Raw genomic sequence first — 18,284 nt, 5'->3', positions numbered from 1 at the left:
ACGGACATTTTACAGGAAACGTTTCACGCACAGATAAAGTGGTTGTTTACTAGACAATATCCATTTTTGACACCTGAATATCTTTCCAGTGCGGCGACGAGGGCAGGAAGGTGGCTGACGGCCTGGTGCACGCGGTAACAATCCTGCAAGTTGGCGCTGTGGCGGTGGAACTTCTTGGCAAGGCGCTGGAGATCGGGGAAGCGGCGCAGCAAGTCCTCCTGACAGGTCTGCCTCAGCTCCGAGTCACACACAAAACTCTCCACCAGGTCTAGCCTGCAAACACAAATAGTGTCAAAACAACCGTGACACACATTTCTGCGCGTATGTTATCTCACCCTCTCAACGAACAAATACTATTGAAAGTACATTTGGGATCTACTTTAGAGTAGTCAGTGTACAGCCTTACAGTGTTACAGTATACTAAAAATGAGTCCACACAAAGACACGTTTTTGTGTGGACCGGCAACACAAGTTAGAAGAAATTGTATCCACAGTCAAGCACGGAGCTGCACGAGACTGATTCCAGCAATGTCATGTCAGTTTAGGGATAGCAGTCTGATAAAAAAAATGTTTTTAAAAAGTATGGGATGATAAGGGCTTGCAAACAAAATATCTGAACCTGTAGTGTTTATGTGTGCAAAGCTGGACAGTCAGTTAACATCTAAATGTCTTCCAGTAAACACATAAGGTTGGTCTTTTCTTCTATTTTGGTCAAGTAATTTACAAAATGGTAAACATCGTGGACTATAGGCTACTAGGAGCTAGCACAGGCCTGGGCAATTATTTTTTAACTCGGGAGGCCACAGTTAGAGGAAAAAAATGTGTTTTTAGGAACACTAGGGGTGTGGGAAAAAATCGATTCGAATTTGAATCGCGATTGTCACGTTGTGCGATTCAGAATCGATTCTCATTTAAAAAAAATCAATTTATTTATTTTCTAATTATTATTTTTTTTATCAATCCAACAAAACAATGCACAGCAATACCCTAACAATGCAATCCAATTCCAAAACCAAACGTGACCCAGCAACACTCAGAACTGCAATAAACAAAGCAATTGAGAGGAGACACAAACACGACACAGAACAAACCAAAAGTAGTGAAACAAAAATGAATATTATCAACAACAGTATCAATATTAGTTATAATTTCAGCATAGCAGTGATTAAAAATCCCTCATTGACATTATCATTAGAAATGTATAAAACTAAGTAAAAAAAGAACAATAGAATCACAGTGGCTTACACTTGCATGGCATCTCATAAGCTTGACAACACACTGTGTCCAATATTTTCAAAAGGATAAAATAAGTCGTATTTTTGGTTCGTTTAATAGTTAAGACAAATTTACATTATTGCAATTAAATAAATAAATGATAAATGGGTTGTACTTGTATAGCGCTTTTCTACCTTCAAGGTACTCAAAGCGCTTTGACACTACTTCCACATTTACCCATTCACACACACATTCACACACTGATGGAGGGAGCTGCCATGCAAGGCGCCAACCATAAACATTTTCCTTTACAATTATAAAAGCTTTTTACAAAAATATACTACTCTGCTTGCATGTCAGCAGACTGGGGTAGATCCTGCTGAAATCTATGTATTAAATGAATACAGAATCCTTTTAAATCGGGGAAAAAATTGTTTTTGAATCGAGAATCATGTTGAATTGAAAAAAAAAATATCGATTTTGTATCAAATCGTGATCCCAAGAATCAATATTGAATTGAATCGTGGGACACACAAAGATTCGCAGCACTAAGGAACACTAATACAAAACCTCACAATAATGTCTGATTAAATGCTAAAAACGTTATGACAGACCGCCTTAAAAAACGTAATGTAATTTTACATTTTTCTATGAACGATAAAACACTGAATATTGACAAAATATGAATGTCACACCCCCTTTCGATCGACATATTTTACAATCGACGGAAACGCGACAAAAATGCAAATAAACAGTGAAATACGAACACGAAGGGTACAAAATAAACCCACCTATAATCTGATATATCTGATACATCACAAAGCTTTAGAACTTTGTTGTGAAATCTCCTTCCACGTCTGTGGAAACGCTTCCCACCCACACTGCTTGGTCTGAGCTGCTGTGACGTAGATTAAAAGTGCAGATTTCAACCATTGAAATACTTTGTACAGTTGAAGACTTACGGTCATTAGAAAACATCACTGCACATCATAATGGCAGCTACACTTTCCATCTTAAAGATTAAAAAAAAAAAAAATTGTCAGATTAGAAAGCTTAACGGGCCGCATGTGGCCCTCGGGTCTTCATTTGCCCAGGTCTGCCTTAGATCCTGACCTTGTATCCCAATGTGTGCTCCTTGGTCGGCGGGGAGATGCCGACCAGCCAGAAGATGGCGACACTGACCAAGGTGACCGCCCCGGACACCGAGTACAACCACAGAAGGTGGGTTCCATACACCGAGAAACCAGGTACGAGAGCAGCGGGCACCACGGTCGCCACGAAAACCGACGCGGCGATGATAGCGTGGGTGCTCGCCATGGCTCGGATCGCGTGGTCCCACATTGCGGTCAGCGTGAGCGTCGATACCACGCAAAAGTACCAAAAAGTTAAATCTAAGATTTACAAATGAAAAACCAAACAAGGAATGAGCAGAGAAGCGCAGCGTCCTTAGTTTGCCCAGGTCTGCGCTAGCAGCTACACAACAGCTAAGCACACAAGCTGGACATTTTATAACAAGCGTCCTTAATTGTACAATATTGCAGTCTAAAACAGCACTTGTCAATATAAACAAGTATCAAATAATTATAGTTGTGTATTACTCACAGAATCTCCAATAAAGAAGCTTATCATATATAAACTCCAATACGGAAGATTATTAGAAAGTATCCAGTAACAAACGAGTCCTATCAACTTACTGTGTCATGAGCTTAAATTGTCACAAAAAAACCCAATTACCACTTCACTTCAACTTAAAGACAGGATAAGTCCATTCCATATGGTTAATAAAGAAATATGTTAGTTTTTTTCAAATCTAATGTGTTTTTTTGGGGTAATTTCACTGGATTAAACCTTTTTCTAACATTCCACACTACAAAATAATTAAAGTATGTATGATTAGCGCTACCCCGTCTTCCGCCCGAATGCAGCTGGGATAAGCTCCAGCACCGCCCCGCGGCCCCGAAAGGGAGAGGCAGTAGAAATGGATAAATGGGATGGATGGATGGATGATTAGCACTGATATATCTGATCGGTATCGCAGCGGAAGTGATAAAGTTGTATCGGGACACACCTCTAAGATGACCAGTGGCTTCTTGGTGAAGAGAAAAAAGTGGACAGGTGTGTCTCCTCCACACCTGCACCCAATTACATAAGCACCTGTGGGGCATTCTTAGGCGACAGGAAGGAAGGAAGGAAGATGGCGGCGCGTGAGGAGTGATGTCATCAAGGAGCGGAAGAGGATTCTGTCTTAATGAAATTAAACAATGGATGTCCGCTAACTTTTTGCAACTCAACGCCAAAAAAACGGAAATGCTGATTATCGGTCCTGCTAGACACCGAACTCTATTTAATAATACAACTCTAACATTTGACAACCAAACAATTAAACAAGATGACAGGGTAAAAAATCTGGGTATTATCTTCGACCCAACTCTCTCCTTTGAGGCACAGATTAAAAGCGTTACTAAAACGGCCTTCTTTCATCTCCGTAATATCGCTAAAATTCGCTCCATTCTGTCCACTAAAGACGCTGAGATCATTATCCATGCGTTTGTTACGTCTCGCCTCGACTACTGTAACATATTATTTTCGGGTCTCCCCATGTCTAGCATTAAAAGATTACAGTTGGTACAAAATGCGGCTGCTAGACTTTTGACAAGAACAAGAAAGTTTGATCATATTACGCCTGTACTGTATATACCTTTATATACATATATACATACATATATACCTATACTGGCTCACCTGCACTGGCTTCCTGTGCACTTAAGATGTGACTTTAAGGTTTTACTACTTACGTATAAAATACTACACGGTCTAGCTCCATCCTATCTTGCCGATTGTATTGTACCATATGTCCCGGCAAGAAATCTGCGTTCAAAGGACTCCGGCTTGTTAGTGATTCCCAAAGCCCAAAAAAAGTCTGCGGGCTATAGAGCGTTTTCCGTTCGGGCTCCAATACTCTGGAATGCCCTCCCGGTAACAGTTCGAGATGCCACCTCAGTAGAAGCATTTAAGTCTCACCTTAAAACTCATTTGTATACTCTAGCCTTTAAATAGACTCCCTTTTTCGACCAGTTGATCTGCTGTTTCTTTTCTTTTTCTTCTATGTCCCACTCTCCCCTGTGGAGGGGGTCCAGTCCGATCCGGTGGCCATGTACTGCTTGCCTGTGTATCGGCTGGGGACATCTCTGATCCGCCTCCGCTTGGGATGGTTTCCTGCTGGCTCCGCTGTGAACGGGACTCTCGCTGCTGTGTTGGATCCGCTTTGGACTGGACTCTCGCGACTGTGTTGGATCCATTGTGGATTGAACTTTCACAGTATCATGTTAGACCCGCTCGACATCCATTGCTTTCCTCCTCTCTAAGGTTCTCATAGTCATTATTGTCACCGACGTCCCACTGGGTGTGAGTTTTCCTTGCCCTTATGTGGGCCTACCGAGGATGTCGTGGTGGTTTGTGCAGCCCTTTGAGACACTAGTGATTTAGGGCTATATAAGTAAACATTGATTGATTGATTGATTGATTCCAGTAACAATCTGAGTAGCCCTGCTCAATTCCATACCCAAGAGCACTGCGGCAGTGCTAAACAAGAATGGCACTCACACTACATAGTCACAGCAACCACACAATTTGTTCACTATGAGCTGCACTCCCTTGTATTGCCAGCTATTGACACAACAATGGTTGTGTGTTGATCGTACATGTATACGGCAATACAACCTGTACACAGACTACTCTAAGGAATATCCAAGTTTACAGACTATGGTTCATTACCTCTCCTCTATTTTGGTTCTGTCCAAGAGCGGCTGTTTGATCCATTGGTTGATAAGCCGCTGGCCCTGAGGCGTGCGGCACTTGTTAAGCAAACCGGCCAATGAGTGAGCCCCGCTGGTGTCGTCGGGCGCACCCTGGAGGACGGCAAACGGGACATCAACAAGTGTGCTCCGCCGCACCGACGGAACAGACGTGACGGGGGCAAAGTATCTACCTGGAAGAGGTTGAGCGCTCTCACGGCGGCGTTGTCCAGCCTCATGTACTGGCCCAGGTCCAGCGGGGTCAAACTGAAGGAGTCAAAGTTGGACTCGTCGGACAGCAGCTCCAGGTAACGCACCACGGCTGCCAAACAGGACATGGCCACCTGTGGAGGAGGACGCAGTGATAATTAGGGATGCTCACAAAAAAAAATCGACTCACATCCAAATCAAGATTTTTGAATTTACTAAAAAGTTGATTTTATTTTTAAAAATGGATTAAAAAAGAACATTTATTTTTGGCAAATGTTTTAAACAAACAACTATCAATTTTGTTAATATTATTGATACTGTGCCACTTTGGCCATTTTTATATTGTATTTAATAATATAAGTAGGGCTGGGCGATATGGCCTTTTATCAATATCTCGATATTTTTAAGCCACGTCACGAGGCACCATATATCATCGCGATATTTTGCCTTAGCCTTGAATGAACACTTGATGCATAAAATCACAGCAGCATGATGATTCTATGTGTCTACATTAAAATATTCTTGTTTGTACTGCATTAACGTATGCTCATTTTAAACTTTCATGCAGAGAGGGAAATCACAACTAAGTCAATTTAGCAAAACTGTATTTATTAAACAGTTATTAAGCAGTGGCACAAACTTTCATGTCATGTCAAAACAGAAAGTGCAAGATTGTCAGAGACATTTTAAAACAAGCTATTAGTGCACTTTTGTGCATGATGTCACTAAGATAACATTAAAGTGCACTTTTTGTACAGAACGCCACTACATTAGTTTATCAATCAATCAATCAATCAATCAATCAATCAATCAATCAATCAATCAATGTTTACTTATATATCCCTAAATCACTAGTGTCTCAAAGGGCTGCACAAACCACTACGACATCCTCGGTAGGCCCACATAAGGGCAAGGAAAACTCACACCCAGTGGGACGTCGGTGACAATGATGACTATGAGAACCTTGGAGAGGAGGAAAGCAATGGATGTCGAGCGGGTCTAACATGATACTGTGAAAGTTCAATCCATAATGGATCCAACACAGTCGCGAGAGTCCAGTCCAAAGCGGATCAAACACAGCAGCGAGAGTCCCGTTCACAGCGGAGCCAGCAGGAAACCATCCCAAGCGGAGGCGGATCAGCAGCGCAGAGATGTCCCCAGCCGATACACAGGCAAGCAGTACATGGCCACCGGATCGGACCGGACCCCCTCCACAAGGGAGAGTGGGACATAGGAGAAAAAGAAAAGAAACGGCAGATCAACTGGTCTAAAAAGGGAGTCTATTTAAAGGCTAGAGTATACAAATGAGTTTTAAGGTGAGACTTAAATGCTTTTACTGAGGTGGCATCTCGAACTTTTCCCGGGAGGGCATTCCAGAGTACTGGAGCCCGAAATGAAAACGCTCTATAGCCCGCAGACTTTTTTTGGGCTTTGGGAATCACTAATAAGCCGGAGTCCTTTGAAGGCAGATTTCTTGCCGGGACATATGGTACAATACAATCGGCAAGATAGAATGGAGCTAGACCGTGTAGTATTTTGTACGTAAGTAGTAAAACCTTTTGTTTAAAACAAATATAGTGCACATTTGTGCATGATGTCACAGAAGATATTTCAATAAGTGTCAAATAAAAATGAGCTGCATAATAGAAAATCAAATAGAAGTGCTGCTACTTTTTGTAGCAACGCTTTAGACGCATAATTGATGAACATATTCCTGCTTGAAGCCAAACCAGCGCCAGACGTTGGACCCCGTGTTGTTTTTCTTGGGAATATTCTTCCTTCATTTATTACCAGATTGGCACCTTCTCTCTCTCATATTACCACTCGCAACGAACCGTTAGCATCACAGCTAATGTTACCCATGTAGCTACCTCTCTGTTCGGGGAGGGCGTGTGACGTTGGGCGCATGACGTAGGTAAGAAGGTGCACTTGTTTACGTCTCTTTGAGAAGAAGAGGCAAGAAAGAATGGGACTTGTATCTCGTCAAAATCACAAAGTTCAGACAACTTTGTTAGAAGACGTTAGGCGAATGAGCGATGATAAAGGATTTTTTAACCAACCACACTTTGTGAACATTGTTTTCTTGTACAGGAATGTCTCAGAAAATTAGACTATTGTGATAGTCTTATTTTCTGTAATGCAACTAAAAACATGAAAATGTCATACATTCTGGATTCATTACACATCAACTGAAATATTGCAAGCCATTTATTATTTTAATATTGCTTATTATGGCATACAGCTTAAGAAAACTCAGAAATTGTATCTAAAGAAATGTGAATATTTCCTCAGACCAAGTAAAAAAAGATTTAGAACAGCAAAACAAAATTAAACATTTGAAAATGTCTATAGATGCACTCGGTACTTGGTTGGGAATCCTTTTGCACGGATTACTGCATCAATGAGGTGTACTGACCATGGCATTAATGTCCTCGATTGGCCTGCCAATTCCCCTGACCTGAACCCCATAGAGAATTTTTGGGGTATTGTGAAAATGAAGCTGAAAGACACCAGACCCAATAATGCAAATGAGCTATAGGCCGCTATTGAAGCATCCTGGGCATCCGTAACACCTCAGCAATGCCACAGGCTGATTGCCTCCATGCCACGCCGGATTGAGGCAGTAATTCGTGCAAAAGGATTCCCAACCATTTTCTAATGTTTGATTTTGTTTTGCTGTTATAAATCTTTTTTTTAACTTGGTCTGAGGAAATATTCACATTTTTGAAATAGGATTTTTGAGTTTTCTTAAGCTACATGCTGTAATCAGCAATATTAAAAGGACAAAAGGCTTGCAATATTTCAGTTGAGTTAAGAATCCAGAATGTTTGACATTTTCATATTTTTAGTTGCATTACTAATTGTAATTTTCTGAGGCAGTCCTTTATGTGTGCTATCACGGAGAAGAAAGGACCTTTGTTGACATAAACTGACCTGTTTTTTTTCCCCCATTGACAATGAACCCTTAGCCCCTCCCCTCCAGTCATATGTCAACAAAAGCGCTCAATCATGTGTGTTGTACAATAAACCTTTGTTTAACGCCGTAAACAACGTGACTGTGGTAAAAGAGTTAAAAAGGGATCTTATTTTGCAAAACCAACTTTTCTTACCTATTGGTACATGTTTGTGTATGTTTGGGATCTGCATAAGTCCCGAAAATGTGAAATCCAACCATGGAAAAACCGCAGAGATATTTATAACACAATCTTTCCTTATTCCAAACTTGCTTCAAACGAGTCGTTAGGAATTTGAAACTTTAGAGACGTATTTTGCCTTAAACACGTCAGCAGATGTCTACATACATAGTAGTGGTTTAGCCGAAGAGCTTTGGGCGAGTCCGCCATTTTATTTCAGTTTCAGTTAATAAGCTGTACTTTTTCTCTACCGCGGGGCAGACTGACTTGTACATGCGCATGCATCTTTCACTGTTGTAGCGTATAGTTCAAACTTATATCTGTCAATAGACCCGATATCGAAGCAAGGCCTGGTCCGATAGTTATTAAGTAATCAATCAAACAATAAATGATAATAAAGTTAATAAGGTATTATTAATAATATTAATTGTATGTCTGTTGTGTGTTTGTTTTCTTAGTCTCTCGCTTCAAACAGGGAGAAAGAGGTCTCACTCTGTGCACTGCACGTTTATTTAATAGTAGAATTAACTGAGTGTCTCAGTGGGCGGAGAGCGGGACGCAAACTCACACACAGGATTTACGGCAGGGGTGCCCAAACCTTTTCTGCAGGCGAGCTACTTTTCCATCCATCCATCCATCCATTTTCTACCGCTTATTCCCTTTGGGGTCGCGGGGGGGCGTTGGTGCCTATCTCAGCTACAATCGGGCTGAAGGCGGTTTACACCCTGGACAAGTCGCCACCTCATCGCAGGGCCAACACAGACAGACCAAATCAAGGGGATCTACCTCATTCATATACCATATGTCCCGGCAAGAAATCTGCGTTCAAAGGACTCCGGCTTGTTAGTGATTCCCAAAGCCCAAAAAAAGTCTGCGGGCTATAGAGCGTTTTCCGTTCGGGCTCCAGTACTCTGGAATGCCCTCCCGGTAACAGTTCGAGATGCCACCTCAGTAGAAGCATTTAAGTCTCACCTTAAAACTCATTTGTATACTCTAGCCTTTAAATAGACTCCCTTTTTAGACCAGTTGATCTGCCGTTTCTTTTCTTTTTCTTCTATGTCCCACTCTCCCTTGTGGAGGGGGTCCGGTCCGATCCGGTGGCCATGTACTGCTTGCCTGTGTATCGGCTGGGGACATCTCTGCGATAATGATCCGCCTCCGCTTGGGATGGTTTCCTGCTGGCTCCGCTGTGAACGGGACTCTCGCTGCTGTGTTGGATCCGCTTTGGACTGGACTCTCGCGACTGTGTTGGATCCATTGTGGATTGAACTTTCACAGTATCATGTTAGACCCGCTCGACATCCATTGCTTTCCTCCTCTCTAAGGTTCTCATAGTCATCATTGTCACCGATGTCCCACTGGGTGTGAGTTTTCCTTGCCCTTATGTGGGCCTACCGAGGATGTCGTGGTGGTTTGTGCAACCCTTTGAGACACTAGTGATTTAGGGCTATATAAGTAAACATTGATTGATTGATTGATTTATTTATGAAAGAGACGTTTTTGTTAACAAGTTAAATGTGTTTAATGATAATACAAGCATGTGTAACACATATAGATGTCTTTCTTTCACGAAAACAAGAATATAAGTTGGTGTATTACCTGATTCTGATGGCTTGCATTGATTGGAATCACAGTAGTGATGATAACGCCCTTATTTTTGAATGGAGGAGAAAAAAAGTCCTCCTTTCTGTTCAATACCACATGAAAGTGGTTGGTTTTTGGCATCTTATTTATCCAGCTTCCATACACTTTACAAGAAAAACATTGGCGGCAAATTCCCTAGCTTGCTCGGATGTGCACGCCAGCTTTCCGAGACTCCTATTTTGTTAGCGCAGGCAGCATGAAGCAGGGCTTTTATTGTGAAGATAGGAAATGTGCAGTCGGCCTTTAGAGTTTTGACGGAAGGTACGGCGCGAAATTCTGTTGAAATTAAAAGTGTTTCTCGTTTTCCTGTCGGTCATTTTTTCTTAATAATGAACTGGCAGCAGCCAGCGTCGTCTCACAAGACCTTCGGGTGCCGTGAATGTCAATCAAGTGACGTCTTGGTGAAGATTTGTGATCGCTAATTTTTAGGTCTATTTTTTTTAAAAGCCTGGCTGGCGATCGACTGACACACCCTCCGCGGTCGACCGGTAGCTCGCGATTGACGTAATGGGCACCCCTGATTTACGGACATCGCCTCCCTACTCGCAACTCCTTTAATGGGAAGTTCCGCAAAAAGTAACACATATGAAGAGGAAAAAATAAGGTTACATAAGGTAAAATTTCAGCTTCAAATTAGATGGGCAATATGAGCTCAAGAAACCGACTGACGCGCGAGAATGCTGTGATGGCAACAAAAGAAAAGGACAACGCCCAACATAATTTTTCATCTGGAAAAATACACACTTTAATATGTTGAATATTTACATAAGTACATTTTTTGCTTACAAAAAATTAGTCCATTTATTTATTTATTTTAATTAGAATAAACATATTTACCTTACATTTACAGTACAATGGTAAACACTTCTAGAGTAATGACAAATATATTTTTATATCCTTACATTTTGTTATTTGCATGATTACTATAAATTAAAACTACATTAGCGCCTAATTTGGTGGGACAATGTATCATAAACTTGGTGAGTGTAGTCTTAGCACTTTTGCTTTGGCCGGTCTGAAAATAAATCACATCTCCCAGAATCCTCTGCGCAGCCCGGGACAGCAATCTGGGGTTGTGCGTCGTGTAAAGGAGAGAGAGAGGAAGCAGGAAGTAAAGTGTGTTTTTTTTTCTTCTCCAAAGTAACTTTTTGAGTTATGTTGCTAAAAAAACGACAAAACAACCCTGGCGAAAACATTAGCTCTGTGGCGGAGGTAGGGCTGGGCGACGTACATCGATACACGCGATATATTTCGGGTTTGTCTCTGTGCGATATAGAAAATAACTATTGTGATATTCGAGTATATGTTCTCACACAGTTGCCTTTATCTGCTGGCATTACACGACAGGCCTTTAACACTGTTACAGTTACAAATGTGCGCTACACTGTGAATCCACATCAAACAAGAATGACAAACACATTTCGGGAGAACATTTGCACCGTAACACAACAGAACAAATACCCAGAACCCCTTGCAGCACTAACTCTTCCGGGATGCTACAATATACACCCCTGCCTCAACCATTTCATGATATCTCAGGGAGAGCATGTCCCAAATTGCAAGCTGCTGTTTTGAGGCATGTTAAAAAAAATAATGCACTTTGTGACTTCAATAATAAATATGGCAGTGCCATGTTGGCAATTTTTTTTCCCATAACTTGACTTAATTTAAATATTACTTAAATATTAAATATTACTCAAATCTCATCCACCGTAATAAAAACGATCCTAAATTTTTGTTTAGTACGGTAGCATCGCTAACCCAACAAGGGATTCCTTCCAGTAGCTCAACCCACTCAGCTGATGACTTTATGCAATTCTTTAATAAGAAAATTGAAGTCATTAGAAAGGAGATTAAAGACAATGCGTCCCAGCTACAACGGGGTTCTATTAACACTGACACGATTGTATATACGGCGGATACTGCCCTCCAAAATAGTTTCTCTCGTTTTGAGGAAATAACATTAGAGGAATTGTTACAACGTGTAAATGGAATAAAACAGACAACATGTTTACTTGACCCTCTTCCTGGGAAAATGATCAAGGAGCTTTTTGTATTATTAGGTCCATCAGTGCTAAATATTATAAACTTATCACTCTCCTCGGGCACTGTTCCCCTAGCATTCAAAAAAGCGGTTATTCATCCTCTTCTTAAAAGACCTAACCTCGATCCTGACCTCATGGTAAATTACCGACCGGTGTCTCACCTTCCCTTTATTTCAAAAATCCTTGAAAAAATTGTTGCGGAGCAGTTAAATGAACACTTAGCGTCTAACAATCTATGTGAAACCTTTCAATCCGGTTTCAGGGCAAATCACTCCACGGAGACAGCCCTCGCAAAAATGACTAATGATCTATTGCTAACGATGGATTCTGATGCGTCATCTATGTTGCTGCTCCTCGATCTTAGCGCTGCTTTCGATACCGTCGATCATAATATTTTATTAGAACGTATCAAAACACGAATTGGTATGTCAGACTTAGCCCTGTCTTGGTTTAACTCTTATCTTACTGATAGGATGCAGTGTGTCTCCCATAACAATGTGACCTCGGACTACGTTAAGGTAACGTGTGGAGTTCCCCAGGGTTCGGTCCTTGGCCCTGCACTCTTCAGCATCTACATGCTGCCGCTAGGTGACATCATACGCAAATACGGTATTAGCTTTCACTGTTATGCTGATGACACCCAACTCTACATGCCCCTAAAGCTGACCAACACGCCGGATTGTAGTCAGCTGGAGGCGTGTCTTAATGAAATTAAACAATGGATGTCCGCTAACTTTTTGCAACTCAACGCCAAAAAAACGGAAATGCTGATTATCGGTCCTGCTAGACACCGAACTCTATTTAATAATACAACTCTAACATTTGACAACCAAACAATTAAACAAGGCGACACGGTAAAGAATCTGGGTATTATCTTCGACCCAGCTCTCTCCTTTGAGGCACACATTAAAAGCGTTACTAAAACAGCCTTCTTTCATCTCCGTAACATCGCTAAAATTCGCTCCATTCTGTCCACTAAAGACGCTGAGATCATTATCCATGCGTTTGTTACGTCTCGCCTCGACTACTGTAACATATTATTTTCGGGTCTCCCCATGTCTAGCATTAAAAGATTACAGTTGGTACAAAATGCGGCTGCTAGACTTTTGACAAGAACAAGAAAGTTTGATCACATTACGCCTGTACTGGCTCACCTGCACTGGCTTCCTGTGCACTTAAGATGTGACTTTAAGGTTTTACTACTTACGTATAAAATACTACACGGTCTAGCTCCATCTTATCTTGCCGATTGTATTGTACCATATGTCCCGGCAAGAAATCTCCGTTCAAAGGACTCCGGCTTATTAGTGATTCCCAAAGCCCAAAAAAAGTCTGCGGGCTATAGAGCATTTTCCGTTCGGGCTCCAGTACTCTGGAATGCCCTCCCGGTAACAGTTCGAGATGCCACCTCAGTAGAAGCCTTTAAGTCTCACCTTAAAACTCATTTGTATACTCTAGCCTTTAAATAGACTCCCTTTTTAGACCAGTTGATCTGCCGTTTCTTTTCTTTTTCTTCTATGTCCCTCTGTGTATCGGCTGGGGACATCTCTGCGCTGCTGGTCCGCTACCCTTGGGATGGTTTCCTGCTGGCTCCGCTGTGAACGGGACTCTCGCTGCTGTGTTTGGACTGGACTCTCGCGACTGTGTTGTATCCATTGTGGATTGAACTTTCACAGTATCATGTTAGACCTGCTCGACATCCATTGCTTTCCTCCTAAGGTTCTCATAGTCATTATTGTCACCAATGTCCCACTGGGTGTGAGTTTTCCTTGCCCTTATGTGGGCCTACCGAGGATGTCGTGGTGGTTTGTGCAGCCCTTTGAGACACTAGTGATTTAGGGCTATATAAGTAAACATTGATTGATTGATTGATTAATTTATTTTGGAAAACCTTGTTACATTGTTTAATGCATCCAGCAGGGCATCACAACAAAATTAGGCATAGTAATGTGTTAATTCTACGACTGCATATATCAGTATCGGTTGATATCGGAATTGGTAATTAAGAGTTGGACAATATCGGAATATCGGCAAAAAAGCTATTATCCGTAGGGGTGTAACGGTACACAAAAATTTCGGTTCAGTACGTACCTCGGTTCAGAGGTCACGGTTGGGTTCATTTTCGGTACAGTAAGAAAGCAACTAAATATACATTTTTGGGTTATTTATTTACCAAATTTGCAGAATCTTCCAACAAAAATACTTTTCTTAACGGGATATTTGATGTGAAGTAATCGTAAACTTGGCTAAGTCAATAATTCATAATAACATTGATTTTGATACAATATTATGTTTTGAGCAATGACAGTTTGAAAAAAAAAAAAAACGGCTTTGTTTTATGAGTCAACGTTGCAACTTTTTCTAAATTACATTTAGCCTTTAAGCTTTTTTATTTCACTTTTGCTTATGTTTTGGTTATTTTAGTAGTATTTTTAGAATGTGCCGTGGTCCTTTAAAACATTAGCTGTGGGCTGCAAATGGCCTCCGGGGCACACTTTTGACACCCCTGCTATAGATAATAAAAAATAAAATCTGATAAATCTATGGTTACGAAGCAGAGTCTGGCGACGCACGTGCGCTTATCATAACTTTTTAGCTCTCTGCCCCTCCCTCACGAATGTTGCTGCGCACAATTTGTTTTGTTTTTAACCTCTTCTTAACCCTGAACGTACATTGAAGTGAAGTGAAGTGAATTATATTTATATAGCGCTTTTCTCTAGTGACTCAAAGCGCTTTACATAGTGAAACCCAATATCCAAGTTACACTTAAACCAGTGTGGGTGGCACTGGGAGCAGGTGAGTAAAGTGTCTTGCCCAAGGACACAACGGCAGTGACTAGGATGGCGGAAGCGGGAATCGAACCTGCAACCCTCAAGTTGCTGGCACGGCCACTCTACCAACCGAGCTATGTCGCCCCAACATTGAAAATACACGCAACTCTAACTTAAAATGCCGGACATCTGAGGCATTTAAGAAATTCCACCCGGACAGCCCCGCAAAAGAGGAGGTGTGGTCAGTCTATCGTAGCCCGTTCGCTGCTAGCATGCCGTGTGTTTTTTTTTGATTGATTGAAACTTTTATTAGTAGATTACACAGTGCAATGCGACTTGTCCAGGGTGTACCCCGCCTTCCGCCCGATTGTAGCTGAGATAGGTGCTAGCGCCCCCAAAAAGGGAATAAGCGGTAGGAAATGGATGGATGGATGCACAGTGCAGTTCATATTCCGTACAATTGACAACTAAATAGTAACACCCAAATAAGTTTTTCAACTTGTTTACGTCAGGGTCCACGTAAATCAATTCATGGTGCCTCAGTGTGCATTGTTTCAATCAATCAATCAATGTTTACTTATATAGCCCTAAATCACTAGTGTCTCAAAGGGCTGCACAAACCACTACGACATCCTCGGTAGGCCCACATAAGGGCAAGGAAAACTCACACCCAGTGGGACGTCGGTGACAATGATGACTATGAGAACCTTGGAGAGGAGGAAAGCGATGGATGTCGAGCGGGTCTAACATGATACTGTGAAAGTTCAATCCATAATGGATCCAACAGTCGCGAGAGTCCAGTCCAAAGCGGATCCAACACAGCAGCGAGAGTCCCGTTCACAGCGGAGCCAGCAGGAAACCATCCCAAGCGGAGGCGGATCAGCATTGTTTACACAACGTGCGATGCGTTACTTAATAGGTCCATGTGGAACTCTACGGTACATCTCCGAACCGACACGGTTCAATTAAATATACGTACCGTTACACCCCTGACTATCGGACATCTCTAAAATTGACCAATTAAGGTGTAGGAACATCTCAAGGATGATCAGTTGAAACCTTATTTTTAATACATTTACAAAAATGTAAATAAATAAAAAACTATTACTTTGTCATTATGGGATATTGTGTGTAGACTTTTGAGGACAAAAATGAATGTATTCAATTTTGGAATAAAGCTGCAATATAACAATGTGGAAAAAGTGAAGCACATCAAGGCGCCCTTACTTGTTTATCCAGCTCTGGGAGAGTGTTGCTGGCTTTCGTCTCTCCTCTTTTAGCTCTCAGCAGCCTGTTGAGGTCCTGGACCACGTCCTTGCTGCTGAACTCGGCTCGCTTCCTGTCTGAGACCAGCACGCCACCACGCTGCACGATCTGCGAAAACACAGCGAGGGGCAGTGAATCATTAACAGGGCGGCAATAACGACCCACAGCTCGTTTTTGCCGTCAGCATGTTGTAAAAAATAAATGAATTCATTACTGTTACGGTTGATTGGTTTGACGTTAACCAAAGCTAAGATGTGGTTTGTATCCTTTGATTTGGCATTGAACACTAATCATATTTATGGCTTGTTGAAATAAGTCCCACAGATTGTCTCATGCTAAATTACAAGATAAACACTTAAAGACCCACTGAAATGAGATGTTCTTATTTAAACGGGGATAGCAGGTCCATTCTATGTGTCATACTTGATTATTTCGCGATATTGCCATATTTTTGCTGAAAGGATTTAGTAGAGAACATCCACGATAAAGTTTGCAACTGGAGAAAAGCCCTGCCTTTACCGGAAGTCGCAGACGATGACGTCACAAGTGTGGGGGCTCCTCACATATTAACATTGATTTTAATGGGAGCCTCCGACAAAAAGTGCTATTCGGACCGAGAAAACGAAAATTTCCCCATTAATTTGAGCGGGGATGAAAGATTTGTGTTTGAGGATATTGATAGCGACGGACTAGAAAAAAAAAAGTTAAAAAAAAAAACGCAATTGCATTGGGACGGATTCAGATGTTTTAAGACACATTTACTAGGATAATTCTGGGAAATCCCTTATCTTTCTATTGTGTTGCTATTGTTTTAGTGAGTTTAACAGTACCTGATAGTCGGAGGTGCGTCTCCACGGGTGTCTTGACGCCAATGTCTCCGGGGAGTCGACGGCAGCTTTATGGACGACACAAGCTCAGCTGATCTCCGGTAAGAAACGACTTTTTACCACAATTTTCTCACCGAAACCTGCTGGTTGACATTTCGTCGTGATTCATGTTCGCTTGACCGCGCTCTGATCCATAGTAAAGTTTCACCTCCAGGAATTTTAAACAAGGAATCACCGTGTGTTTGTGTGGCTAAAGGCCAAAGCTTCCCAACTCCATCTTTCTACTTTGACCTCTCCAATATTAATTGAACAAATTGCAAAAGATTCAGCAACATAGATCTCCAAAATACTGTGTAATTATGCCGTTAAAGCAGAAGACTTTTAGCTGTGTGTGTGTGCAGCGCTCATATTTCCTAAAAACCTGTGACGTCTTGCGTACACGTCATCATTACACGACGTTTTCAAGACGAAACTCCCCGGAAATTTAAAATTGCAATTAAATTAAATTACATTTTCTGCTGGACTTACTCTCTTTTTATGCTGGGGCTGCCAAATATACTGTGATAGTGTACATAGCAATTGGTATATATTGTATAAATGTTACAGACATATATCTGTATATATAATATACTGTACTCATATTAAGTATATATTGTATATATTCGCAGATATGTTATATTTTACATTGCTATACCTAGTCTATTTATACCTGCATTGTCCTTTCCATCCTTACACTTTCCATCATTGTAACCAAGCTACTGTGTTGAACAATTTCCCTTGTGGATCATTCAAAGTTTGTCTAGTCCAGGAGTGCCCATTACGTCGATCACGAGCTACCAGTCGACCGCGGGGGGTGTGTCAGTCGATCTCCAGCCAGGCTTTTAAAAAAAATAGACCTAAAAATGAGTGATCATCAATCTTCACCAAGACGTCACTTAAATGACATTCACGGTACCGGAGGGTCTTGTGAGATGACGCTGGCTGCTGCAAGATCATTATTATGAAAATATGACCGAGAGGAAGGCGAGAAACACTTTTTATTTCAACAGACTCTCGCGCCGTACCTTCCGTCAAAACTCTAAAGGCCGACTGCACATTTCCTATCTTCACAATAAAAGCCCTGCTTCATGCTTCCTGCGCTAACTAAATACAGAGTCTCGTAAAACTGGCGTGCACAAGCGATCCCTCAGAAAGCTGGCGTGCACATCACTTGTGCACGCCAGCTTTCTGAGACTCTTATTTTGTTAGCGCAGGCAGCATGAAGCAGGGCTTTTATTGTGAAGATAGGAAATGTGCAGTCGGCCTTTAGAGTTTTGACGGAAGGGACGGCGCGAAAGTCTGTTGAAATAAAAGTGAATTATATTTATATATATTTTTT

At 41.5% G+C, this 18,284-nt stretch overlaps 1 protein-coding gene across 2 annotated transcripts in view; it reads right to left on the bottom strand.

The window, feature by feature from the left end:
- The window catches only part of LOC133557215 (DNA mismatch repair protein Msh2-like), a 73,604-nt gene that overhangs the window by 45,113 nt on the left and 10,207 nt on the right, over window positions 1-18,284 (bottom strand). For both annotated transcript variants that reach the window (XM_061907508.1, XM_061907509.1), the window contains 4 exons: window positions 16,041-16,187; window positions 5,204-5,353; window positions 4,990-5,123; window positions 74-273 (listed from right to left, as the gene is read on the bottom strand). In XM_061907508.1, the coding sequence (XP_061763492.1) occupies window positions 74-273; window positions 4,990-5,123; window positions 5,204-5,353; window positions 16,041-16,187 (631 nt within the window). The remainder of the gene's footprint in view (window positions 1-73; window positions 274-4,989; window positions 5,124-5,203; window positions 5,354-16,040; window positions 16,188-18,284) is intronic.

The sequence above is a fragment of the Nerophis ophidion genome, linkage group LG08, assembly GCF_033978795.1.
Source record: "Nerophis ophidion isolate RoL-2023_Sa linkage group LG08, RoL_Noph_v1.0, whole genome shotgun sequence".
Classification (NCBI taxonomy): Eukaryota; Metazoa; Chordata; class Actinopteri; order Syngnathiformes; family Syngnathidae; genus Nerophis; species Nerophis ophidion.
This window is presented reverse-complemented; position numbering and strand designations above follow the sequence as displayed.